The 25,502-nt window shown below is 50.7% G+C and overlaps 11 protein-coding genes across 11 annotated transcripts; 4 read left to right on the top strand and 7 right to left on the bottom strand.

Moving 5' to 3' along the window:
- Positions 1 to 2,124: 2,124 nt before the first annotated feature.
- BO88DRAFT_408586 (uncharacterized protein) lies at positions 2,125 to 2,724 on the bottom strand. The gene has a single exon (XM_025707744.1). The coding sequence runs from the start codon at positions 2,438 to 2,440 to the stop codon at positions 2,213 to 2,215; it is 228 nt and encodes a 75-aa protein (XP_025557957.1). The 5' UTR covers positions 2,441 to 2,724; the 3' UTR covers positions 2,125 to 2,212.
- On the top strand, positions 2,572 to 4,038 carry gpaA (guanine nucleotide-binding protein subunit alpha gpaA). The gene is made up of 4 exons (XM_025701759.1): positions 2,572 to 2,819; positions 2,886 to 3,228; positions 3,285 to 3,841; positions 3,897 to 4,038. Exons 1-4 carry the CDS (start codon positions 2,702 to 2,704, stop codon positions 3,938 to 3,940), a joined length of 1,062 nt encoding a protein of 353 aa, XP_025557956.1. The 5' UTR covers positions 2,572 to 2,701; the 3' UTR covers positions 3,941 to 4,038.
- On the top strand, positions 3,927 to 4,718 carry BO88DRAFT_183381 (uncharacterized protein). Its single transcript, XM_025701760.1, has one exon. It carries the CDS (start codon positions 4,136 to 4,138, stop codon positions 4,538 to 4,540), a length of 405 nt encoding a protein of 134 aa, XP_025557955.1. The 5' UTR covers positions 3,927 to 4,135; the 3' UTR covers positions 4,541 to 4,718.
- Positions 4,719 to 4,763: 45 nt separating this feature from the next.
- Positions 4,764 to 6,137, bottom strand: BO88DRAFT_408583 (uncharacterized protein). Its single transcript, XM_025707743.1, has 2 exons — positions 5,929 to 6,137; positions 4,764 to 5,824 (listed from the first exon to the last, which is right to left on the bottom strand). Exons 1-2 carry the CDS (start codon positions 6,085 to 6,087, stop codon positions 4,922 to 4,924), a joined length of 1,062 nt encoding a protein of 353 aa, XP_025557954.1. The 5' UTR covers positions 6,088 to 6,137; the 3' UTR covers positions 4,764 to 4,921.
- Positions 6,138 to 6,663: 526 nt separating this feature from the next.
- BO88DRAFT_351737 (uncharacterized protein) lies at positions 6,664 to 7,317 on the bottom strand (the record flags this gene model as incomplete). Its single annotated transcript, XM_025703544.1, has 1 exon — positions 6,664 to 7,317. The coding sequence occupies one exon, from the start codon at positions 7,315 to 7,317 to the stop codon at positions 6,664 to 6,666; it is 654 nt and encodes a 217-aa protein (XP_025557953.1).
- Positions 7,318 to 10,027: 2,710 nt separating this feature from the next.
- On the bottom strand, positions 10,028 to 12,241 carry BO88DRAFT_447132 (acyl--CoA ligase; the record flags this gene model as incomplete). The annotated part of the gene is made up of 4 exons (XM_025710339.1): positions 10,921 to 12,241; positions 10,548 to 10,836; positions 10,324 to 10,427; positions 10,028 to 10,262 (listed from the first exon to the last, which is right to left on the bottom strand). Exons 1-4 carry the CDS (start codon positions 11,979 to 11,981, stop codon positions 10,028 to 10,030), a joined length of 1,689 nt encoding a protein of 562 aa, XP_025557952.1. The 5' UTR covers positions 11,982 to 12,241.
- Positions 12,093 to 12,599, bottom strand: BO88DRAFT_183195 (uncharacterized protein). Its single transcript, XM_025701758.1, has one exon. The coding sequence runs from the start codon at positions 12,463 to 12,465 to the stop codon at positions 12,205 to 12,207; it is 261 nt and encodes an 86-aa protein (XP_025557951.1). The 5' UTR covers positions 12,466 to 12,599; the 3' UTR covers positions 12,093 to 12,204.
- Positions 12,600 to 13,430: 831 nt separating this feature from the next.
- On the bottom strand, positions 13,431 to 19,440 carry BO88DRAFT_491592 (nucleoporin). Its single transcript, XM_025712873.1, has 4 exons — positions 19,249 to 19,440; positions 18,247 to 19,183; positions 15,094 to 18,192; positions 13,431 to 15,038 (listed from the first exon to the last, which is right to left on the bottom strand). The coding sequence occupies exons 1-4, from the start codon at positions 19,314 to 19,316 to the stop codon at positions 13,683 to 13,685; spliced, it is 5,460 nt and encodes a 1,819-aa protein (XP_025557950.1). The 5' UTR covers positions 19,317 to 19,440; the 3' UTR covers positions 13,431 to 13,682.
- A 180-nt stretch (positions 19,441 to 19,620) lies between these two features.
- On the top strand, positions 19,621 to 22,370 carry BO88DRAFT_374804 (bifunctional anthranilate synthase/indole-3-glycerol-phosphate synthase). The gene is made up of 2 exons (XM_025704314.1): positions 19,621 to 19,686; positions 19,779 to 22,370. Exon 2 carries the CDS (start codon positions 19,788 to 19,790, stop codon positions 22,098 to 22,100), a length of 2,313 nt encoding a protein of 770 aa, XP_025557949.1. The 5' UTR covers positions 19,621 to 19,686; positions 19,779 to 19,787; the 3' UTR covers positions 22,101 to 22,370.
- Positions 22,371 to 22,498: 128 nt separating this feature from the next.
- Positions 22,499 to 23,902, top strand: BO88DRAFT_474770 (BRCT domain protein; the record flags this gene model as incomplete). The annotated part of the gene is made up of 5 exons (XM_025711844.1): positions 22,499 to 22,673; positions 22,743 to 22,940; positions 23,067 to 23,130; positions 23,198 to 23,297; positions 23,399 to 23,902. 5 exons carry the CDS (start codon positions 22,499 to 22,501, stop codon positions 23,900 to 23,902), a joined length of 1,041 nt encoding a protein of 346 aa, XP_025557948.1.
- A 165-nt stretch (positions 23,903 to 24,067) lies between these two features.
- BO88DRAFT_374801 (snoRNA-binding rRNA-processing protein IMP4) lies at positions 24,068 to 25,232 on the bottom strand. The gene is made up of 2 exons (XM_025704313.1): positions 25,170 to 25,232; positions 24,068 to 25,090 (listed from the first exon to the last, which is right to left on the bottom strand). The coding sequence occupies exons 1-2, from the start codon at positions 25,173 to 25,175 to the stop codon at positions 24,203 to 24,205; spliced, it is 894 nt and encodes a 297-aa protein (XP_025557947.1). The 5' UTR covers positions 25,176 to 25,232; the 3' UTR covers positions 24,068 to 24,202.
- Positions 25,233 to 25,502: the final 270 nt, after the last annotated feature.

The raw sequence follows: 25,502 nt of genomic DNA, 5'->3' as shown, positions 1-25,502 counted from the left end.
ATTCCTCCGTACGCTAATGTCCATCCCAATCTTGAGGTCATCCACCTTTTTCTTTTCCACATGGTAGAGCTGCAGTAGTAGCCTCCGCTGGAATGCATTCTACCCCGTATAATCATCACTTCAGACATGCATGATTATTCCGCCACGTTTGATTCCTCAGAATGTTCTGCCTATGAATAGACACAAAATGCGTCACTGGCTCTATCAGCTTAAGCCTCTCAACTCTCAAGACATTCTGGAACAAGCCAACCGACCGCGTAACTTTGTGTGATGGCGCGGTGTACCTGGCGATCGGGCGCTGAGCGTGCCGGACCTCCACCGCGTGGTGGGCACCTGAAACTGCAGGCGCCCTTCCCAGGTTGCACCCTTACCAGGTTTAGAAACGGTCGGCTACTGCGAACTGTGGGCGATGCTTCTGCTGCTGCTGCTGCTGCTGCTGCTGCTGTCGTTGTCGTTGTCGTTGTGGTTAATATTGCTGCAGGACTAGTCTAGCCCGTTACTGATGAGCAGCAGAGACAAGAGTGATCTGGGATTAATTTCGTCACCAGTGCAGGTTAGCGCTTAGTATGATTTGGAGAGTTAAGCTGGCTGTCGCTTGGCATCCCGGTCGCCATGGCCATTGCCTACAGGTGCGCACTGCAGATCTGCGTCATCCGGAAATTAATTCATGCAACTGAATCATTAATCATAATATCTACGGCAACGACAGCCTTGAAAACTAGTTTGTAACTCTATATGGGATCCGGGTTTGGACCTCTTTGCTGTCTCATCACTGTATCATGCCTGTCTTATGCTGCCGACTGGTAGTATCTATGACGCTGTATTAGCAGTCGTAGAGGATGGTATGGCAGTAAGTAGTAGATAAGTACTAGTTGTGGTTATGTCTGGGATGGGCTTTTCGGGATTAACATGTAAGAGACTATGCCTTTTCTGAATTGTGTTGGTCTTACCATCGGGAGAAGAATCCCAGTTGGAGCACAACAAACTTCGTACAGAGCAGACTCCTAAGCAAGAGAAGAGCCGGTCGTCGAAAAAGGGGAAGGCTACTCATTAGAATCGCAAGGCCATTGGATCGTGCTGATTTTGCCTCCACTGCCACCCCTTACCAGTAGAGCCAATCAACAGTCGATGACTGGGTCGCCATCGCGTTTACCAAACGAGACGACTCCACTGCCCCTATTGAAGTGGTCCAGTTATCGTCACTCATAGGTTGGAACCGGGTCAGCTTATCGTTCCAGAAAAAAGCGGGAATGGTCAATGGCAGAAAGAAGAAGGAGAAAAAAAAGGAAAAAAAAAAGGTTTATAAAATTTTCATTGGGGAAAATCAAAATTAAAATCGAAAAAGAGAAGGAAGAACCTTTCCTCAGGCTTCACCCCCCCCCCCCGATACTCACTTGGTACTAGAATAGTTTACTAGTAGACTAGCAGCAAGCAGGTACCGGCATCGTAGTAGTAGTATCTAGTGATGGAGTCGGCGTATCAGCCTGCTGCGTTCTCTCTAGTTCATCCCCTCTTCCTCAGACTTCCCCCCAATCAATCCCTCCTTTTCCCGGGTTTCTGTCTGCTCTCCAGGCTAGTTCCCTCACACACGCTCTCTCTTCGCTCATCTTTTTTGGCACGCTCCCGGGACTGCCTCAGGATCTCATCTTGGCCCCTCTTTTTTCCGTTGCCCGACTCACTCACGCTGAAAGTCTGCCCCCCCTTACAACCTGTTGAGCTTAATCCTTTCCCTCCGGCCCTTCAGCCTCGCTCGCTTTACCCTCTCTCTCTCTCTCTCTTTTCTTTTCCCTTTCGATCTCTTGTCTCATCTATTCCCACACCCCCCCTCCTCCTCTTCTTCTTCTTCCTTTCTCCTCCTTTCAAACCCCAACTTTTTCACGGATTGGGATAGAACCAGCATCTCCCCTTAGAATCCCTGGGTTTACTTCGTCCATTTCTTTTCTTGATTATTTTACTTACTTCTCCTTTCGCTATCCTCTTCAATCCAATTTCTCTGGATTATCCTTGTCGAAATCACCACGATTGGTGTATTTCCCTGTTCCACCTTCCTTTTCGCCTCCTTTCCGCCTACTAGTCCCAGACGCTCCGCGCTTATATTTGATTTTTCCCCTGCCGCCCGTTCCTTTGCGTCCGCTTGGCCTTTAGTAATAATATCATCCCCGGTTTAATCCCATTCATTTCTTTCTCCTCCTCTCAGTTGGAGTTTGATATATCAAGTTCTCGAGCAAAGTGAGTGGCCCTTTTCACGTCGTTGTTCCCTTTTCCTTCTCGCGCTTCCTCTCAGCCCCGGACTCCCTCCCCCATGGTGGACGGTGCTCCCAAGCCTTCCGGTTGATGCATCAGCTGCACCTCCTTGCGTCAGCACGATCTCTGGGCCTGGGGGAGACTGCTGCCTTTTGGTTCTGATCCTCTTCCGACACTCAAAAATCAAATCGTGCATCGTTCATTCGATTGTTTTTCTTGGGGTGTCCGATAGTGGTTCTTTCCGCATACACCCACGGTCGACGGGGCAAGGGGCTGGCCGGATCCCAATTTTACAATACACGGAGAATTCGCTTCCCATGGCTGACTGACATCTTTCCCTGCGGACAGGCTCGTTACTCTTGACGTTCACTACCACCCGCCCACCCAACTCCGTTCCCCCCCGCTACACATTTAGACTTTTCATCCATCACTCCCACGTTCATTAATCGCCGCCAAAATGGGTTGTGGAATGAGTACCGAAGACAAGGAGGGCAAGGCCCGTAACGAGGAGATTGAGAACCAGCTCAAGCGGGACAAGATGATGCAGCGGAACGAGATTAAGATGTTGCTGCTGGGTATGCGCCTTTCCTCCCCTGTGCAAGTGTCGCGCTGGGACGCAAGATTAACGATGTTGTGAACAGGTGCTGGAGAGTCCGGAAAATCGACCATTCTCAAGCAGATGAAGCTGATCCACGAGGGCAGCTACTCCCGCGATGAGCGCGAGTCCTTCAAGGAAATCATCTACAGCAACACCGTCCAGTCTATGCGCGTCATCTTGGAGGCTATGGAGTCATTGGAGCTGCCTCTGGAGGATGCTCGTAATGAGTACCACGTCCAGACTGTCTTCATGCAGCCCGCTCAGATCGAGGGCGACAACCTGCCTCCGGAGGTCGGTAATGCCATTGGTGCTCTGTGGCGCGACAGCGGTGTTCAGGAGTGCTTCAAGCGGTCTCGAGAATACCAGCTGAACGATTCCGCCAAGTAGTAAGTGCCGCGTCTGTCTTGGGCTCGCCGAGAGCCTTTGTTAACCGATTCCTTAGCTACTTCGATGCCATCGACCGTATTGCGCAGCCTGACTACCTCCCCACCGACCAGGATGTTCTCCGCTCTCGTGTCAAGACCACCGGTATTACGGAGACCACTTTCATCATCGGTGATCTGACCTACCGCATGTTCGACGTCGGTGGTCAGCGTTCGGAACGTAAGAAGTGGATCCACTGCTTCGAGAACGTCACTACGATCCTTTTCCTGGTCGCCATCTCCGAATACGACCAGCTGTTGTTCGAGGATGAGACCGTCAACCGTATGCAGGAAGCGCTTACCCTGTTCGACTCCATCTGCAACTCCCGGTGGTTCGTCAAGACTTCCATCATTCTCTTCCTGAACAAGATCGATCGTTTCAAGGAGAAGCTGCCCGTCAGCCCCATGAAGAACTACTTCCCCGACTACGAGGGTGGTGCCGACTACGCCGCCGCCTGCGATTACATCCTCAACCGCTTTGTCTCTCTCAACCAAGCCGAGCAGAAGCAGATTTACACTCACTTCACATGTGCTACGGATACCACACAGATCCGTTTCGTCATGGCCGCAGTTAACGGTATGTTCCGTACACTCATCGAACCGTTTCATGCTCAGATACTGACTTTCATTAGACATCATCATCCAAGAAAACCTGAGACTGTGTGGTCTGATCTAATGACCGGTATATTTCGCTCGAGTGAGAACTTCTCGACATTTAGACCGTATGCTATGTGACTTGTAATCTTGTCTGTTTTGCTTTTTTGCCATACCATGTCGCACTCTGTTCTTTTTATTCCTCCCTTTTGAGAGATCCTGGCGTTGAGACATTCACTTGTCTATTTTACTAATTCCCTATTTCCTTTGTCTTGAAATGATATCTAGCCGGCTCTTTGTTATCAGCATTACCGATATCCATCCCATGACACAGAGCAGGAGTTGTTTTACCTTTGCACTTTCTATTCTGTTTCTCTTCTCTGTGAGCAGCGGGCCATCTGTGGTTCCATCGGAATTTATAGATTTATCAGAGCCCGTGCTTGCGTGTCTTCTTTCTCCTTTATTTAACTTATATGGGATTCCCGCGTCGTTTTCTGGTCTACCTCCCTCCGTGTTCGCGTTACCCTCCACCCCCTCTTTCCGCTTTTCCTTTTTCACCCTGTGTCTTCTTTCCCCAGCTGGATATCCCATCATCTCTTGGTGCCCCTCGTCCGCAATTCTGTGTGTAACCATATATCACGAATTCTTCCATATGGGTCTCACGTACATTGGAGGGCAATGAACGACGACAAGGCCACGGGCACGGGAGATTGACAGGGTACGCTGAATATCATGTCTTTTCCTCATGTGTCATGCCGGGTCGGTCATTGGGTTATAGTCAGAGTTAAGGATTGTGAAATATATCTTCTGTTAAAACTGTGTTTTCGCGTAGAGTCAGTGTACATCAGAAGAACTAATAAAAGTGTTGAATACAGTTGGAAAAGATACTTGCATAGGATAAAGAATATTTTATCAATTATCAGCATGTATCTACACCAGATGTCCAGGTTCTAGGCCCAGGTTCAGCTTCAATCTCCGCCCAGCGGATAATAATACTATCTACTAACTATTGTTACTCGGCACTCCCTTTCTCCCTAATGGACACTCACTTTCCCCAGAAAAATCAAAACCTCAGCTTCGGCCCCAAGAACACGATCAAAATAGCCACGAGCCACATCCCAAAAATCCACGCATACAACATCATCCGTCCCCACCAGCCCTTCCCCTCCGTCATCCTCCGCAACATGCCCATACGCTGCTCCGCAACCTTCATATTCCCCGCCGTGCGATCAATCCCATCCACCGCGCGAGCCAGCACCGACTTCTCCGCCTCCAGGGAGGAGTGGAACGTCTGCGCCGAAGTCTTCAGCTGCGTTGCTAGCGCAAGCATAGACGACGTCAGGTCTTCCTGTTCCGCGCGGTGAGATGAGAGCGTTTCCTCTGTCGCTTGTAATCGGGCATCTGAGGATTGCTGTGGGGAAGGAGGGTTCTTCTGAAAAGAGGAGCCAGTTGCGCTAGCTGTTGCGGTGGAGGGGGTGGTTGTGGGTGCGTGTGATCTGTTTCGAAGACTTGATGGTTGTTCTTGTGTCGGGGCGGGAGTGGCTTCTGGGGTTTGGGAGGGTGGTTCGGTAGTGGTTGATGTGGGTAGGGTGTTGTTGATAGGTGCTGCTGTTGTTGTTGTTGTTGTTGTTGTTGTTGTTGTTGTTGTTGTTGTTGTTGGTTTATTATCGTCCGGTACGATATCACGGTCCTTCTCTTCATGATCGAGTTGTTCGTCGGTGGTGCTGCCCTCATCTGGGGTGCCGAGGAGGTCTTCACCGTCTAGAGAGTCGTCTTCCTCTTCTTCGTCGTCGGATTGAGGTTCCGCCTGGGAAATACTGATCTCGTCGAGGACATTTTGGAGTTGCTTGATGATCTGCCGTTGACGTGCTAGGTCGGACTGCAGGTCGTTGCGACGGTCGGTGGGTTTGATCTGGGGGAGGGTGCGTTCGAGGGTTTGGAGGTTGGTGCGGGCGTATTCTATGTTCTTTGGTGGTAGGTTAGTCAATAGTCATGGTGGTGGCTGTAGCTGTATCTCGACTATGCAACGCAATAGGTAGTTTCGAGTAAAGGAAATAAACGAGGACGTACTGCTCCGACTCTCATGCGCTGATATTCTGACCGGCGTAATGGCTTCAGATCCGCGGCTGAGGAGAGGAGGTTATGTTCTAAACGAGCGATCAGGCGCGAAAGATTCAAAGCAGCGAGGTCCGGAGAGTCCGGGTACGAGGCGTAGGCTGTGAGGGTCATCTTCTCTGCTTCTTCTATATGTGTGCTGGGAGAAGACAAGAGGAGGGGAAGGTTGGGCATGAAGCTCTTCTGGCCATTCCATCATGTGGTGACGGGGAGGCCTGTAGATCTGCTGACTCATCCAGATCGAGCTGGGTGTTTGGGCTAGTCCTAATCAGGGAATCGGGGACTATAGAGCGTCTCTCGGGGTTCAGTTGTTGTCTTCTCTTGCGCCTGCTAGAGGGAGTTCGTCGCCTCCAAGAATTGCTTGCAAAGGTACCAGATGAACATCATCGTGGAGGTCATCAATCGTCATTGAATGCTAAGCTAGGTAGGTGCGAAAAAAATAATGAAACTAAAGCACAGTCTGCCACCCTTTTGCGCGCTGTCGTTCGGGACAGACGCCCTATGCTACTAGCCCGAAAATCCTCATAAGCGTCCCCGGGAGAGGGGGAAAAAAGAACAGGTAAACTGAACAGCGAAGCCCACAACTAAAAAGGGAAAGGGAAAAAGAGCAAGCCAAATTCCGGAGGATGAAAAGAACCCCACAATGCATCGTTCTCGAAGAGGAAACATCACACCATCAGTCAGCTAAGGCTAGCTGTACTCAATCATCAACCGTCGCCAGGAGCGCGTACCCTCCTCGTCTGCATCGTGCATGTATTGAACTGCGTAGCCGCATTTTTGGGAAGGATGGGATCCGATAAGGTTTGCGATACTAGGGACCCCCTGTTCGTGGCTAGTAGCAATAGGGTTGGCATGCCACTGAACCGGGGCAGGAATTCCGGGCTGGCGCAGAGGATCTGACACCACCATGGAACCATGAGTTGGCGCTTCAGATGACGAGTCACCGAGGCGATCATCCAACCTCACCGTGGGGGGTGTAGCTGAACGACGGTCGTGGACAGGGGCGGAGGCGGCACACCCGGGCGACAACGGCACCAGATGACCGTCGGTTCCAGATGCTTGCTTTGTCCAATGGCTCCGCTCGCGGGCCAGGACAGCCGCTAGATAACCACTAGAAGGTAAGGGAGACAGCTGGGAGAGTGGCTGCAGGACATCACAGGCTGAAGGGAATGGACCAACGCCCTGGGAGGCTGGGTCATTGAGATAGCCTACGCCGTAGCCGTGGCCCTGAACTAGGCCTAGGCCCACTGCTGCAGTCCTGCCGACGGGCTCTTCGCCACCACTACCCACGATACCACCACGATCGCACTTCTCGGACGGCGTAAAGGGTGGCGGGTCCATCATTTGCCTCTCTGGCGGTACGTAGGCGTAGGATCTATAGGGTGGTGGACGGCGAAGACGCTGAACTAGTAGGACCAGAATGCAGAATATGCTGGCAATCACGTATAGAATGGCGAAGGAGAGGATCCGAATGTCTTTTTTCGGGATTGACCATTCATTGTCCATGCAGCTCATTGCAGGATTCTCTAGATGTGCTGGGTCCTAGGGCCGCACACCACACACTCACACGCACTGCTTTGCTTTCTCCTGCTGACGGAATAATGCAGGTTTTGATTGTTTTCTAGGGTGTTTCAGTAAGTATTAGGAATATCTATTTTTGGGAGGGGAGAGAGCTGTGTAACCCGCGCAATTGGGAAATAGTGGTTATGTACCGGATATAGCTGGAACCTCTCTATAGTATAGTACTTCTTTTCCGTTCCAGGAAGGGGAAGAGAAGACGACAGCAGTAGGAGAGATAGAGTAAGAGATAGTCACGCCCAGACCAATTGTGGTAAGAGTAGTCGCAGAGTACCACAGATAGGGTTGTAAGATGGGTGGGTGGGAGGTATGAGAGAGGAAGTAAATGAAGAAGGACAATTCCAGTGGTTACAATTCAATAACCAACGACTTCTTTTCTCAAGGATGCGATCTGGAAGGTACTTATAACCAAGACCAGCATGGCGCAAGCACGGCGCATCAACAAATCAAAAAGAAAAAAAAATAATTCAAGCACCAGTCCTGGAACGATCCGGTGAGGGAAATTCCCATAGTCTGTTCTGATATTATAGTATCCAGGGAGAAAAGGAAAGGTGCGCGCGACTCCACCATGCAGGGACATCTACAGTAAAACAAAAATTCCCCGTCTAGTGGGATCGCAGCGTGGTTTTGAAGCTCGCATTGCAGGTGTGTGTGATCTAAGCTAACTACGGACAGGGAAGAGAGAAAGAGGAAGAAGGAAAGAGAGGGGGTTGTGTTGGGATAGTGTGAAAGTGGCCCCTCCAGGTCCAGCTCTGTCATGTTCAGCCACGAGAGCATAATGAAGGGGAAGACGAAACCCACGGGAATGGGGACTCCAACTGTAATGCACCCCCGTCATAGGACCAGGAACGTCTCAACGCAAGGCAGGTTCAGCTGTCCAGATGGAGCGCCACATTCAGGATATCGGCTGGCGGAGGAAAGATGGGGGAGAAAAAGGGCCCGCTAAACTCATTAGCGAATGTTCCCGACCCAGTGAAGATCAAGCAAACCAGCAAGTATCCAGTATCGATGGTATAAGGCGACCTGGACCAGGTGAGGCTCGAACACTAGACTGGTAGTCTACTTGTCGGGACCAGGAGATGGCGGACTGAAGAGAGGAGAGTCTAGTCTTGTCTTGAGTCTCTAATTTGTCCGCTGAAGCCAGAGTAAGACCGAGCGTGTTGAAGTGGAGTCTTTTTAGTTAGTAGTGCAGCGACCAAGACTGAGTGGAGAAAAGAAAGTCGTTGGACGGGATGGATATAACTACCAGAAGATATTCATGACTACTAGACACTGAACTGAACATATCGACTGTATGTATCGACTGACTAGCTAGTAGTAGTACAGTAGTATGGGTGTGGAACAATCTATAATTCTCCTTAAATGCAAATCAGATCAAAATCAAATCAATCTCGACTAGGGATACCTCCGGTCAGGTGCCCACGCGTATTATTACCTGTCCCACCCCAACATGTTGTATACTGTAAGTAGAATTCTTCCACCCCCCCCCCTGTAGCCTGTAAGATTACCGGCCTCGTGATCTAGAAGTGTAGAACTTCCCTGCTACTACTACAACACAACAACTCAACGCCTCTTTTCCCCTGTCCTTCCTCCTTTTCCTACTCATCCTTCCCTTTTTCCCTTCCTTAACTATTCACCAGTTTGTTTCATAGCTTCCTGGTAGTCGTCGCTCATTATTACCCTTCACGGCCCGTCCAGTTACCTCAGCTGCGCCATTTCTCCCGAATTTCCCCCCTCCAGAAAATGAAATTGATCGTCTGGATTGCCGCAGATCCAGTTCGACTTCCACGGTTTTCGGGTCCTGACCCGGTGGGGGGGTCATGAATATAGTTATCATCAGCTCGCCATTGCACAGTGGATTCATGCTTCATGAGACATTCATGACATCTGACTTTGGACAGGCTGCCACTTTTTTTTTTTTATTCCCTTTTCTCAACCCGCGCCTCCCTTGAGAATCCCCGAAGATGTGCGACTCAGGAACGAGATCCGTCTAGCGCCCCAGTGTGGCGGTGTTCTCGGCGATCAGTGTGGCGCTCAATTTGCCCTGTCTTTGCCCTCTGACAGGCTCACAGGCTCCTCGGCCGGCCTGGCCTACGGTACCAACTAAAACTAAACACGCCGCGTCATTTTTGGCCCCGGAAGCATTCTCCATTCACTGTTATTCATTCGCTCGTTCATGCTGCATTACTCGGATGGGTCTACTGGTACTATCACTGTCTATCGTCGGGATCTGATCGCTCTCTCCACCCCCATTTTCCAAGCCCACGACCCAAGCACCGGGTTCTCTTCAAACGCACATCGGCGATCTATTGAGTTTCCATATCCATTCCAAATACTACGCTGCATGCACCCCACCACAGGCGATATCCGAATCTGACAACTCTTATCCTTCCGGTTGGGTCGGCCAATGCGACTGGACGGGCAACTTGACGTCCCGGGCAAGTGCCGCTTGTACTGAAGGGCCCCGCGGAGTCGCCTACAGTTTAGCGGCGACAGAATCTCTCTGCATCTCCTCCTTAGCGCGATCGCGGAGCGCCTTGCGCAAGATCTTTCCTGAAGGATTCTTCGGAATCGCATCAACAAATACCACTCCTCCGGTAAGTCTTTTGATCGCAGACACTTTGCCATCCATGAACGCCATAATATCCTTCTCGGTGGCGGTTTGTCCGGATTTTAGTACAACATAGGCCCGGGGACTCTCGTCGTCATTTCTATTCGTCAACACCACATCAGCCCATTGCTCGCTAGATTGAACCCCTCTCATTAACCCACCTTGGAACACCAATGACTGCAGCATCGGCCACTCCGGGATGCTCCAGCAGAAGGGCTTCCAGTTCAGCCGGTGCGACCTGGTTGCCTTTGACTTTGATTAACTCCTAGCGAAACCATGCCAGTTAGCACCATGCAACACGAGACAGAAGCAATGTGTTGGATATTGGCCTGCATCGCTGGTGGCGAGTATGGGACTTTTTTTCCTTCTTGTTCTTTCAGCTCACCTTCTTTCGGTCAACTATGTGGAACTTGTTGCTGTCGTCAACATAAGCGATGTCTCCTGTCTTCAGCCATCCATCCTCCGTCTTGGTCTCCCTCGTGGCTTGCGGATTCCTCCAGTAGCCCTTCATGACATTCTGACCTCGAACCCAAAGTTCACCGCGCTGATTGCGTCCCAATTCTGTCACGCCATCATCGGCCATGATCTTCGCCTCACAGTTGGGATTGGGCTCTCCCACCGACGCCGATTCGCATATCTCATTGGGATCCCAGCCCATCATAGAGCACGTAGCCCTTTAGGCAAGAAAAAACAGAAACTTCGTTAGCCTGCAAATTCTTCGCCACTGAATATACAAAAGCAATGGGTGGATATCTTACTCGGTCATGCCCCATCCCTGTTTGAGGTTGATGCGTCCGGGTTCCCACAATGCCTCTACCTCCACACATACCTCCCTCCCTAGAGGTGCCGCGCCGCTGGATATACTTTCCACGCTACTCAGGTCGTATTTGCCGCTCTTGACTGCAGGGTGCTTGGCCAAAGCAACCGCCACCGGTGGAACCACGATGAGATCGCTGATGCGGAACTTCTCCGTGTACTCGAGAACTTTAAGAAAGTCAAATTTCGGCATGATATATACGGGTATATCGCGACTTAGGGCAGACGCGATGAAAATGTTCTGCGCCATGGCATGGTACATGGGAAGGAAACAGAGCCAGCGCAAGCGGGACTGCTTGTCCTTCCAATTCGGATTGAGGTAGGAGAGGTGGTTGAACTGTCTCAGGTTGGCGACATAGTTCTTGTGCGTGATCTCGACCCCTTTGGGTCTGCCAGTGGTGCCACTGGAGTAGTTCAGGGCGAGCGTCCGATCGGCCAACTCCGGGCTGGACAAGTCATCCCATGCGAATCCGCTGCCTTCGTCCTCAGACGCTATCAGGTCGCCCCAGTAGCGGCAGCCGTTGACGGCATGTCCTTGGCCATCATAAATGGCATTATTGAAGACAAACACCCGATCGCGGTTGAGTCCAGCCAGCCTCGCGGCTTCGATACCTGTGTCCAGACTGCCTTCGGCGCAGATCAGATATGTTGCACCGGAATCCTGCAACTGATAGGCCAATTCTCTGGCGACGTAAGATGGATTTGCGCCGGTGAATATGCCGCCAGCCATGATGGTGCCGAGAAAGATGACGGGGAAGAACAAGTCATTACCGGAATAAAGTAGTAAACGGTCACCCGTCTGTAGGCCATGCTTGCGCAAGCCTGCAGCAAATCGTTGACACCATAGACGGAAATCGTGGGGGGTGAAGTAGTGAGTGTCGGGACGAGCAGCCTCCGAGAAGCAGCGGTGCGTCTTGGAGAGGGGGTGAGTCGGCGAAGTCAGCAAAGCCGAGGCCAAATGGGTGTTGGGGATGTCAATCTGCCAGCGCGACTTGAATGGCATCTTTGCCAGCAATGCACGGTAAGGACTACTAGTAATACTGATGCTGAATAGATGGTTGGAATGTGTGAGAATGTACGAATTCGCAAAATGAACAACTCAAAGACAACTCTGTTGTGATCCCATGCAGTTGGACAACGAGTAATAACCGTCGCAGTAACCCTGTGTTCCCGGTTGGAAAGATGATATGTTGTGTGACTTAACTAGTGGTAGTAATAGTGACTCCTTACACCCAACCTTGCAGTATATAGTAGTAGTATACCAAAAAAAAGAAATTGCAACAATACCTCGTATCGACAGATTGAACCAAGAAGAAGAGTAAGGAAGGGAGAGAAGAGAGAGAGGGAGGGAGGGAAAGAGGCGATACAAGCCCAAATAAAAGCAGCAATAGTATATGATATAACATCTTACTACTCATTAACCCACCGAAAGTCAATTTTCCCTGATTCCCCCTCATCATGGATCCTATGCAGCCATACACCTTCATAATTCTCTTCTGTATTTCGGACCAGTCAAGTCCATACCCCCCAAAACAGGGGGAAATAACAAGGGAAAGGAACACAATCCATGCATCCACGTCAGCACATAAGCAACAACACAAAGAAAAAGAATAAAGGATAATGAATTAGAGGGACGCCCCACACTCATAATCCCTGCTTTTCCGGGATACCCGTTGTCAGAACGTCTTGAATTAATGAAGTATAGTTACTATTGCTTTTACACTGGGAAGGTACTTACGACCACCCACTACTTACTTACCTTAGTAAGGCGTGTGGGAAATAATAAAAAGAAGGTGAAAGGAAGGGAAAGCTTTCCCCGCATTTGGGATTATTGGAGAAGGAAGGAAGGAAGGAAGGAAAGTTAAGAACCGAGCGAGCCAATCGGTTGTAGTGGTTGGTTGTGCTCCTCGGTTCATCGAATGTGTCTGGACCGAGGGAATAACCAAAATTGAGGAGAAAAAAAGAGTAAGGAGGGAAACAAGGTATGCTGGGTGATAGTGTGTCAGTGAGAGCAGGAGCGGGGGTGTGGTGTTCCTATTAGGGTAAGTATCTACAGTCAGTTGGGGGAAAGATCTATCTACCTCGGATGTGGATGTATGATGGGTGTATAACAGTGCCTACTTTGGGGAATCGATGGAAGTACATATATATGAATGAAAGTACACGTAGTGGATTATCCTACGTGATTATCACATCACATCACATTGCTGGATGGAGCACTGTTGAGGCATAGTAACTACTAATAGTTACTACTAAGTAGTACTGATTAGCACCCCTGTGCTTGAGTACTAGTCTGTTTTTCATGTTCTGTATAGTATGGAGATTATTATACCGACAGAACAAAGCAAGGTGTGACAGGGATACCACGGAAAAGGAGAAGAGGTCCGCGGCTATGTGCAGTGCAGTCAGATCTATAAGTTAAATGGCGACATGCATGCAGACGTTGTGGAATGATGGATCTATATAAATGGTATTCTTGAGACATACTGAGACAAGTCACTGTGTACCTAGATTGATGCATGCTGGCTAGATGATGCTGACTGAAAACGAGGAAGAGAATATGGAAGAAATGGGGCATCATCACTATACGAAAAGAGAGGGAGAACCAGGGAGAACCAAGGAGAAAAGATAGAAAATCGATTAAACCATCCCCCGCACACCTTATAAAATCAGCTATGAACACCCATTGTCACTTTAAATGTCATTATGCCTCGTCACCATCCCCTCCTAGGCACGCCAACGTTGCCTTGAGCTCACTCACAATCTTCTCCTCCAGCCGACTTTGTGCGCCCGATGCTGCATCGACCGGCTTCTGGCGCGACAACTCCAGCTCCTTTTCACTCGTCGCAACGATCCGCGCCCGAAGATTCTGCTTCCGTTCTAGAAGTTCTTCGATATCCTCCTTCACTTGAGCTTTGTCCCACTTGAGCTCCTGGATCGACTGCGCATCAATGCCAAGGCTGGCTCCGGCTTCCCGGAATCGGGTCAGGATGTATGAGATAAGCGCCAGTGAGTACGCCTCGGAGACCATGCTCAGACTGATTCGGGAGACCGAGGCTGTCGTGCGACCGGCAGCAAAAGAGTCAGCAGCACGTTTGAGCTGGCCTTCAAACTGGTTGAGGAATGCCGCTACCTCGGGGGCAGTGCGAACGACGTGGTAGAGAAGGTTCAGGCACAGAGGAAGGATGCCACCGGTCCAGATGGAATACAGGCGGGGTACAGGGTCAAAAGGCCCAAACCCTTTCGAATCGCGCAGGATGTTCGTGAGGCGGCAGGTGGAGAGCCGAGACAGAACCACCTCAACGGCCAAATGTTCTGCCAGCATAGGGATCGTAGACATTTTAACCAGGAGTGACATGCTGAGCTCGCCGTATACCGGATCGCCGGCCACAGCTAGCTGATCAGCCCACGAGAACAATGATGTCGCCAGTCTCGCGGTGTCATTGTCGGCCACATGGTAGACGATGTGCTCAAAGAGGCGGTCGACGTGCTTCACTTGCAGTGAGCTCTGCAGGATCGCGATCAGAATCGCGAAATCTTTCGGCGTGCACTTGTCTGGTTGATCATGTAGGTAGGTTGTCAAAGCCTTGAACCCTTGCGCCACGACCACCTTCACAATCTCAACGATGTTTCCCAGGTCGGATGATACCTCTGGTTTCTTGGTAATTGTTTCAGGTGCTGTTCGAGAGGGTGAATCCAGATGGAACTGGAGAGCGAGGAAGAGGACATTAAGAAGGGATCGGTAATATTCCGTGTCATCGTTGATCAATGCGTCCTCGTAGGTGGCGCGTCGCGTGCGTAGAGCATCCCATACGATCTTGAGGAGACCGAAGACTTCAGCACCCTTGGCTCCGATCGCAACCAGTCGCTGGAGTAGAGCTTGGGCGAATTCTACCCGGGTTTGTTGTATCCTCTCGAAGATCGCTTCCTGCGGGACGCCTCGGGTGTTGGCTTCCAGGCAACTTTGCACAACAATGGCCATCGACTTTTGAACCTCACGGTCTGCCATGAAGTCCGCACAGTGTTCGACGGCGAAGAATTTCCAACTATGAAGAAGGCTCTGCGAAATCCCAACAATTAGAACAGTTTCGTTGATTGATTCAGTCAGTACTTACCACTTGCGCCTCGACCAAAGACAGGTTCAGATTGGCCCGCTGGAATTCTTCGGCGAATCCCTGGTTGCGACTTCCAGTCCACGCGAAATCATAAGAAAGGAGCTTTTTGCCGAGTTGGATGTCGTAGTAATAGTCTTGACCAAGGTAGCGAGACTGCAAAGGTGTCCGCTTGAAGTCCACGAGCTTGCACCCGGGATACCTCATCTCGAAATTCTTCTTCAGATTGGCATGCAGCGAGGCATTATAACCGGACACATCAACCGCATCCTTGGAGTACCAAGACACGAGCGGAATTAAAGTCTTGTAAAATCCTCGGTCCTGCATCTCCTTGGCTGAGTGCAGATACACGGCGCAGATATCTGCCACGACAGCCGCAATTCGGGTAGCAGAGATCTGTTCCTTGATGGTCAGGGACGATATTTTCAGCTTCGAGACGTAGTTCACCAGGCTGGTGAAGAAAAGGGAATGCTTCTTCAATTCTGGGGTTGCCCATGGCCAGTTTTCCTGAGCATGGGAGACAAATTCCAGCAGCGCGACAGCCAGTTCAAGGTCAAGCTGCTCAATATGCGACAGCATATCAAGTGCTATCTTCAGGAATGGGGTACCCCTCATCGCTGCTCCCTTGTCTGTGTCGGTTTTCCTCAGCGACTGGCGTGGTGAGGTGCCCGTAAGGATGTAGACGGCCAGCCACTGTTGGCGCTTGCTGACAAGGGTTGTTAGCAAGTGCCATATACTCAGGCGCAGGTGGGAATCGCTGAGCGGCTTGTCAAACTGCGAAAGGACATCGAGGAAAAGACATGCGGATTCCGCTCCCAAGTGACCGACCAAGGACGGCGGCTCATTTGCCGGATCCAAGGCTGCGCCTCTTATGAGAACATTGAGCAGTGAAGCCACCGGGAGCCGATAGGCATCATCCAAAGCATACAGTTTGATCAGAGCGGGTGTAGCCTTGAACAGTTGATCCTCCAGCAAGGATAGCGGCTGTTCAAGGAGCTGGGCCGCCTGTAGCAGCCTGATCGAGAGGTTTAATGTCGCTAACACCTGCCTTTGCACAAATATCATGTAGCGGAGATACAGCGTCGACGGTGTCTGAAGGCCATCGACAATAAGGCGAAGGATGGAATTGAAGGGCAAATCCGCGGCCGACTGCGGCCGTAAGACACTGAGAAGATAGGTTGCTGACGAAGAAAAGACGCCCGTGATCTTGGTGTCCAGCTTGGTGATTTCGTTCGTGCCATAAGCATAGTAGAGTATCCTCTCAAACACTGTTGCGAGTTTCGTGCTAATTTCAAGCTTCTGCTCCGGCACATTGAACCTCCAATTGCCATTGCTATTGTAAACCTCCACCATCACCCGCACAAAATTCAAAAGAGTTCCTCTCAGCATATGCGAGGGAACGCCCGCAGTGAAATCGGAAGGAAGAATGGCCTTCCCATTGGGACCATTGGGGCTCCTTCTTAACACGGCCCGAGAAGCAGCGTCGTCAACAACTGCTTGGAACAGACGGACACAGCCCAGCAAGAAGGGATAATCTCCCGATGTCACTTCTGTAGCTGAGACAATCGCAGTCAGGATGCCACCCTTTCCATCAGAGCCCAGCAAGCTGCTGCGGGAAAGTAGGGGCCACACTCTGCCTGGCAGAACGTCGATGAGGACGCAAATGAATCGCAGACAGGCAATTGTGGACTCCATCACAATATCAGATCCTGTTCTGGGTCCGATGTTGGGTAGATTGCGCTCAAAAATTTCGAAAACAAGCGAGATAATGTCGCTTTGGCGGGATAGCCCATCGCTCGCGATCTCCAAGATTCTCTTAGCACTTGAGCCATCGCCGCTTTGCGCTTGCGAGTCCTTTGCTGCAAAGAGAAGATCGGCCAAAAGACCTATCGAATCGGCCACAGAATCTTCTCCATAGCCTGCTGAGAAACCCCCATTCTCATTCCATTCCTCTAGCCAGCTGCCGAGATAGCTCAGGCAGGAATACTGATGGTGCCACATGACCACCGCAGGCCTTGACTCGGAGACGACTTGTCCAATGGCTGAAGACGGTATCTGCGAAGAGCCCGTAACAACCAGGGCGTTACTGGTTTCCTGATCAGTAAGCTGCCTTCGGGGAGATGTGCCAACCATGGGGAGTGACTGAACAAGGGTGACGAAGTTTGCGTTCTCATCCTCGCGAATCGTTTCGTAGCCTTGGAATCCGTGGGGTACGACCTGCGTAAAAGAATCCATGTTCTCCAACTCTCCAAGAATAACCGGAAGGCCTTCCTCGTTCACCAGATCTTTGCTGACCAATGCACGGCACAGCTGCAGGAAAGGCACTGTTTCATAGGGGAAGCGAGAACGCGCTATGCGGAAAATGTTGTCCATCAGAGCATCATCCTTAACAAAAACCGAGCGCGGGTCGCTGATGGGGTTTAACGGGGCACCGTGAAACCACTGCGATTCTACCGGTGAGCCCTGGAGAACTGCCAGTGTAGACCCAACGATCTCAGGGGAATAGTCTAGGTACACCACGGTGGTCCGGATGAAATCTAGAAGCACGAGCTGAATCCATTGGCTTGTTAGAATGTCAGTGACTGTTGAGGTAGCTCCAACTTTCGTAGCCAGAATAAGGACCGTTTCAAACACCATATCCTTCATTGCATCTGAGCTTAGAAGAGTTATCGCCTCGTCCGCTGTGCAGGTCGGAGTACGTGCGTTCTCGAGCAACTCTTCATACAAAGTGATCTCCGAGGCTTTGGATGGATTGGAATGAGGTGTATTCGATTGGAAAGAATCCACTGCACTGTGGAATTGCTCCAACTCTCGGCTTTCTCTGTCGCTGAGTGCAAGCTCCCTCATAGTATGCATTATCAGTCCCCAGGAAAACGCAGCTGGATTAGCAATCTTGGATTCTACACCAGCTGTCAAGAAGAGCTCGTTTATCTGGCCAATCTCTTCCTTTGAGAGGTAGTAAGGTGTCTCAGCCGACGGGCCTTTGTGTGAAGAATTGTTGATGATCGATGGGACCGACAATGACAGCTTCAGAAAAGCTAGTGTTGTCAAAGAGACGAAGCCTTGAAGTGGGACCAACAGCTCCAGAGGATCCTGACATGGCTTCTTGTAATTAGCAACAAGATCATACGGTAAATATAATAAGGCAGTACTCACGACTCGGATCGGCTCTAGAAAATTGTAATCAACCATCAGACGAAGCCAAGAAAGCAGAAGCTCCGCACCAGGAATTTCTGTAGACGCTTGAAGTTGCAGGAACAACATCTGTGTGATATATACTACCTCCTCAACAAGGATAGTGGCCCATAATTCTTCGATTTCTTGGCTACTCTCGGTGGCGCCTAGCCAGCCACCACCACCATCTAACGAAGACAGCCGACTCCGCACAGCTTCGACGCAGCTCTTGTTGAATGTGCGCCAGCCTTCACCCTTGGACTTTCCTTTGAATACTGTGTCACCTAGCTTGGACAGCTGCTGAGAGGGAAGGTCCGAAGAACGCTGGGAAGCCGATTCTTGGTTATCTCTGAGATACAAAGCAAGCAGCTTGCAAGCCACTTTGACGACATGGCTTCTCTCCGATAAATATAAGCTGCGCAGCCGCAGGCGGCGGCTAGTCTCAGAAGAGAAATCGGAAGCCTCGTCAACATGGACTGCCTTCTGGTTGAAAATTTCGGCCAGAGCAGGTCCTGCGAGAGACATACGGAGATTGTCACCTCCCGCCGCGCTTTGCAAGCTGGTTGTTTCCTCGTCGGCAAAACGGTTGAGAAGGCGCGTGGCAGGTCGGGTTTGCCATTCTAATACTGTTAATCGGAGCGCGCTGATTTCATCAATACCCGCCTTCTCGCTCAGCCACAGAGCATCTGCTTTAATCTCCTTCAGATCATACGAGGATTGCGCATTTGTCTCAACATTGATTGCGGCTGTCTTAGATTCAAAGTCGGATTTTGATTTGGTGGAAGGAGAAGGAAAACCGGTGAGGCAATTCGAGAGGATTTGGACACTGTCGGGATGCGATAGGAAGGCATGGAGTCTTTCCACATCTTCGACGTTGCTATCGATTTTGCATATGTGAAGGAAGGCTCTCTTCCAGGATCTAGGATCGCATAGATAATCAGTGAATGCTCGTCAATTGGGGAGAGACGAATATAAAGCCCATACAGAAGCTGGACGTCCCCGGAGAAGCACTTGTCCAGGGACGGGAAATAGGCTTCCGGAACGGGAGCCATTGGCGAGACAATTATATCATTCTAGATGCTCGATGGGATGCGAAAAGGATGTGCTGCTCACGAGGGTCCAAAGCGACAGAGACCCGGAGCAAAAGGGCAGGCAAGTTGAGAGTGTTAAGCAGAGAGCTCACAAGCTCAAAGGCGGGAACCCAAGAATATTATTCCAGGAGCGGGTTTGGCTGGAGGTCAACAATGACTGCCTATCTGGGTTTAGCCCAAGGCGGTGAGCTGAAGTTTTGCGCCGTTTGCTTACCCACCCCAATCCGGAAGGCGACACGATCCACCGAGGATCTGAGTCAGGCCGCAGCCACCGTCGATGTTTGCTCCGCCCTCACTTTACTCCGGCAGCTGACAGTTCGACTTCAAAAAGGTGAGTGTGTCTCTATGCGCATTGCCCTGGCTGTTTTTTCCTTATCGCATTGCTCTTTGATTTCATCTAATTGAAGATCCTGTCCTCCGCAGATTCTCGTCATGGCGGACTCCGGACTCGTCGATCATTCCCCCCACCATCCCACCAAGGCCGCCCAACTGAGCACCGCATCGAATGTTATCTTGATTGATAACTACGACTCGTTTACTTGGAACGTCTACCAGTACTTAGTTCTCGAGGGTGCTACCGTCAATGTGTTTCGTAATGACCAGATCACTTTGGAGGAGCTGATCGCCAAAAAGCCCACACAGCTGGTCATCAGTCCCGGTCCCGGTCACCCCGAGACTGACGCTGGTATCAGCAGTGCGGCCATTCAGTACTTCAGCGGCAAGATTCCCATCTTCGGTGTGTGCATGGGTCAGCAATGTATAATTACTTGCTTTGGTGGAAAAGTTGATGTCACCGGCGAGATTCTTCATGGCAAGACATCTGCGCTTAAACATGACGGCAAGGGCGCCTATGAAGGACTACCTGGCTCGCTCGCCGTCACTCGCTATCACTCTCTTGCTGGCACACATGCGACAATCCCTGACTGTCTGGAGGTGTCCTCTTCCGTTCAGTTGGCGGACGACAGTAACAAGGATGTCATCATGGGCGTGAGACACAAGAAATTGGCCGTGGAGGGGGTTCAATTCCACCCCGAGAGTATCCTCACTGAGTACGGCCGTACCATGTTCCGCAACTTCCTCAAACTTACTGCAGGCACCTGGGAAGGAAACGGGAAACATTTTGATGAGCAGAGCAGCACGACCAAGGCCACCGTTCCCTCAAACTCTGCCCCGAAATCAGACAAGAAGTTGTCCATTCTCGAAAGGATCTACGACCATCGGAGAGCCGCTGTTGCCGTGCAAAAGACCATCCCCTCGCAGCGGCCAGCCGACCTCCAGGCTGCCTACGACCTCAATTTGGCCCCTCCCCAGGTCCCATTTCCGGCTCGTCTTAGACAATCGCCGTACCCACTGTCCCTTATGGCAGAGATCAAGCGTGCTTCTCCCTCTAAGGGTATGATAGCCGAAAATGCATGCGCGCCTGCTCAGGCCAGGCAATACGCGAAGGCCGGTGCCAGTGTCATCTCTGTGCTCACAGAGCCTGAATGGTTCAAAGGCAGCATTGACGACTTGCGTGCCGTTCGTCAAAGTCTGGAGGGCTTGACGAACAGGCCTGCCATCCTGCGGAAGGAATTTGTTTTTGACGAATACCAGATTCTAGAGGCCCGTTTGGCCGGTGCCGACACAGTCTTGCTCATTGTGAAGATGCTTAGTGTTGAACTCCTCACTCGGTTGTATCACTACTCCCGTAGCCTTGGCATGGAGCCTTTGGTTGAAGTGAACACACCCGAAGAGATGAAGATTGCGGTTGATCTTGGAGCCGAGGTTATCGGTGTCAACAACAGGGACCTCACTAGCTTCGAGGTTGATCTCGGCACTACTAGCCGCCTCATGGATCAGGTGCCCAGCAGCACCATCGTGTGTGCTCTCAGTGGGATCTCCGGGCCTAAGGATGTGGAGGCTTACAAGAAGGAGGGTGTCAAAGCTATCCTAGTAGGAGAAGCCCTGATGCGGGCAGCAGACACGGCTGCTTTCATTGCTGAGCTTCTTGGAGGCAGCACACAATCCGTTTCCAGCGAGTCCCGGAGATCGCCGTTGGTAAAGATCTGTGGCACTCGCTCTGAAGAAGCTGCACGAGCAGCGATCGAGGCTGGAGCAGACCTAATCGGAATTATCATGGTGCAAGGACGAACGCGATGCGTCCCTGATGACGTGGCGCTCCGCATATCCCAAGTGGTCAGGTCCACCCCGAAACCTGCTAGTCAAACTCTTCACACATGTCAAGAACCTCCCGCTGCGACATCTGTGGAGTACTTTGATCACTCAGCCAAAATTCTGCGTCATCCTAGCCGGGCGCTTCTCGTGGGCGTCTTCCAGAATCAGCCCCTTGAGTATATATTGAGTCAGCAACAAAAGTTGGGACTTGATGTCGTACAACTTCACGGATCTGAGCCGCTTGAATGGGCCAAATTGATCCCAGTGCCTGTCATCCGCAAGTTTGGACTTGACGAGCCTGCGATCGCCCGCAGGGCTTACCACTCCCTGCCGTTACTAGATTCTGGCGTTGGGGGAACTGGTGAGTTGCTGGACCAGTCCCGCGTTCAGAATGTCCTCGATAAGGACAGTGGTTTGCGCGTTATCCTGGCGGGTGGTTTAGATCCTACCAATGTTGCTGGCATTGTCCAGAATCTTGGCGAATCTGGTCGCAAGGTCGTTGGCGTAGATGTCAGTTCTGGCGTAGAGTCAGACGGCGCTCAGGACCTTAACAAAATCCGCGCATTTGTGCAGGCCGTGAAGGGACTTTAGCTTTGGATCGTCTCTATATATCCCCAAGCATGGGATTACTAGGCATCATTGGTCTTTTCATTTGAATTTTTTTGAGTCTTATTACCTTTCACTTTGTTGATACCTTTCGGATCTACCATAGCCATGATGCCAAACAATGACACGGCCACTTCAGATATCCTACACTCTTGCCAGCTTACAGTAGCCTCACTCTTTTTTGACGAGATAATCACCTTTTTCTCTTCCCAGTGTTCGTTCATTCGGCCATTGATTGAATAGTATCGTAATAATAGTACTACTTATTATATTCTTCTCCGAACTTTATACTTGCTATATACCTTTAGGTTCCCTCATACTCATTCAACGTACTCTTCATACGGTCAGCTGAAGAGACTCTACCTCTCTAAATCCCCTTCAAAATGGGCAAGACCTTCAAAAACATACATGCCAGCTCATTCGGCAAATTCGATGGGAACTCAGACAAAATACCCCAGTGGATACGGGCCAACGGAGGCCAATATTCCAAGGATGTCAGCACAGACACCACTCATTTGATCACCACCAAAGAAGCGTTTAAGGATGATGTTGAAGCAAGTAGGTACTCTGAACCTATTGGATTCAAATTACGCATATATTTCTGACAACGAAACCGAATGATACTAGTTCGGGAAGCTAAACGACTACGAACTATAAAAATAGTCTCCTATGACTGGCTGGAAGACTCTCTCTTATCTAAGAATCGGAGACCGAAGCGTGAGACGGAGTATCTTCTTGCGAATATACTCAAAAGCGAGAAGAAGAAGAGAGGAAACGAGAAAGAGAGAATAAGGAAGAGGGAGAAAGAAGAGCCTAGGAAAAAAGGTACGTTTGCTCCTTTGCTCTGGGGCCAAGTTGTTGATCGTTGGGGTGGAGTTCAACCAACGAAGCGAAGTCGAACGGATTTGACTAGATAATGCAAGTTTTTGGTGACTGACATGAGGCTACTAGGTAAGCTGAAGAATCAGGATCCTTTTGGTAGGAAGAGAAAGGGCGTAAAAGCCGGGACTGCGGTGTGTATGTTATCGGTTATCGTGTTCCTGCGCATTACAAAGGCTGATCCAGGCTGGTGATGTAGCAAGGTATCACATCTATACGGATGAAGAATCGAGGGTGGCGTACAATGCTACGCTTGTCCGGTTGATGCAGGGCAAAAGCTGCAAGGAGAGATATGTGGTCAGGGTGAGTTAGTCATAATGCTGTGGAGTCGCGATCGTTTATTTCTATCCAGACAGATGAGGTATATGTATCAGGAGAAGGGCTAATTGAGAAATTGTATGTAGGTATACGAGTCTAATAGAGAACCTCATGTCTACGCTACACATCTCGAGTACAGCCGTATTGGCAAGCAACAGAGCCAACTCGTGACTCCGCTGAAAGCAGATCGTGACTCCGCGGTGACGGCGTTCAAGGAGACTTTCAAGGACAAAACAGGTAAGGAGTGGGAAGAGCGACTGGATGATGTCTTACCAGAGGGTAAGAGAGATACTGATGACAAGTTACTGCCTCCTCACCAGAATTGGTTCTACTACGAGGATCGGGCTGGACTGTTGTCAAATTTCCTTCGAGGAGTTGTAGATGTACCCGACGGCGATGACACGGTGACTGTTAAGCAAGATTATCTAGATGCACCATTGCAGGGCATTGAGCACGAGTCGGCACAGGGTGGGAATGGTGAGAGGCCGGGCAGTGACGAGTCGATAATCGTATACGATTTGACTGGTCCGGAAATAGAGACTCTGGGCTGTCCCCGAGACAAATATATCCGGTCGGCTAGCCCTAATTGATGCTGAGGCTGAGCCTTCAAGTATTTCAGCCGTATACTAGATTTTCAATCTGTTACCTCTTTTACCACTGCGATCATACTTCAATGGCTACATGATTTCTAGGTAGAAAGGAGAGAAGTAATGGAAAAATTTCTTTCAATTGGGTATACAATAGCGATCAGATATGCCAAATGTAAATGCCGCCCCTTTGAGCTCCTTCCTGAACACCTCATGCGCCGAATCAGACTTTTCTTTTTGCCTTCGTAAATGATTATACACAGCCAACTGAAAGCCACAGGTGTCCTCAAGACTAAAACTGGCTCACAGATAATCCTTCTTCTTGCTCGTCCTGGTGTACTGGGTAAGAGCCCATTCAACATCACCACTAGAACCTTTCTCCAAGGTTCCACCGCGGATCTCGAACAGTCGCATGGTCATACGAGGACCAACTTCCGCCAGCTCAACATCCCGATATCCGGTCTTGACGAACACGTGATGACGGACCTCAATGTTGTCTTCCTTGTTCACGAAGCTGACGACACGGTTTCCAACCTTGCCGGTCTCACGCGGGGGGAACAAGTGCTTCAGAATCTGAACCACACGAAGACCCAGCTTGGTCTTGAAACCTTCGAAGATGAGGTGAGGGTAGCTCTCCGACACAGTTCCGCGAGCAGCATTGGGGATATCCGCACGGAGAACAACGTTATGCAGGGAGAAGCTAGCGGTCGGTCCATGGGGAAGGTGAGAGATCGTCATCGCAGTGGGCGTACCACGGTGTTCGTGCACGAGAATCATGTCGGTCAGCGCGGCGGCAGTTGCGCTTGAAACCAAGTCCGGAAGAACGAGATTACCACGGTTCAAGCGAATGGAGGTTGGAAGAAGCAGACGGACCTCCTTAGCGAATGTGCCCAGACGGACAGAAGGGGAGCGAGAGGTTGTCACGATAGGACGGGGGTCGGCGATGCCGGAGGTGAGGGCATATTCATCATCGAGATCGACGTCGCCATCCTTGTTCTGGTTATCCGGGGTGATGGATTCATCGTACTTGAAATCTTCGCGCAGCGATTTGTCTTCAGCGATGGAGGGGTCGAGGGGTTTTCCGGAGGCCAGCGACGCCTTCAGCTGGGCTCGCTTTTCAGCAATGGAGGCATCGCGGAGAGTGAGAGCTCTCCGGTACAGATAATCGCGACGCTCACGGGCTTGACGACGCTGGAGAATCGGTGGTTAGCGATAAGAGGTCTGGAACCACGGGGGATGGCTATTTTTGAAATTCCAAGCAGCGACATACCAACATCGTGTGTATATATATGAAAAATGATTGAGTAGATCAGAATGGGGTCTGGAACGCAAAAGGCGGGCAACTTTTTTTCTTGCGGCAACTGCCGGTCTGGTCCGCCTTGGCCACCGGAGTTGTGTGGGATTTGGCGGCAACGACTCCGAATGCCTTGGCCTGAGCCGATCGCAAATCATCCACCGTCCGGTCCTGTGGATTGTCCATCATTCCCTGCCTACCAGGACACGCCCCAATTCACTTGCGTTAAGCTCTTCAGTGGCGGCAGGGCTCTGTGACTTGAAGGTAAGGCTTCCTCTTCACCAGTTGGCTCTATAAATTTCCACGGAC

Source organism: Aspergillus vadensis, assembly GCF_003184925.1.
Source record: "Aspergillus vadensis CBS 113365 unplaced genomic scaffold BO88scaffold_32, whole genome shotgun sequence".
Classification (NCBI taxonomy): domain Eukaryota; kingdom Fungi; phylum Ascomycota; class Eurotiomycetes; order Eurotiales; family Aspergillaceae; genus Aspergillus; species Aspergillus vadensis.
This window is presented reverse-complemented; position numbering and strand designations above follow the sequence as displayed.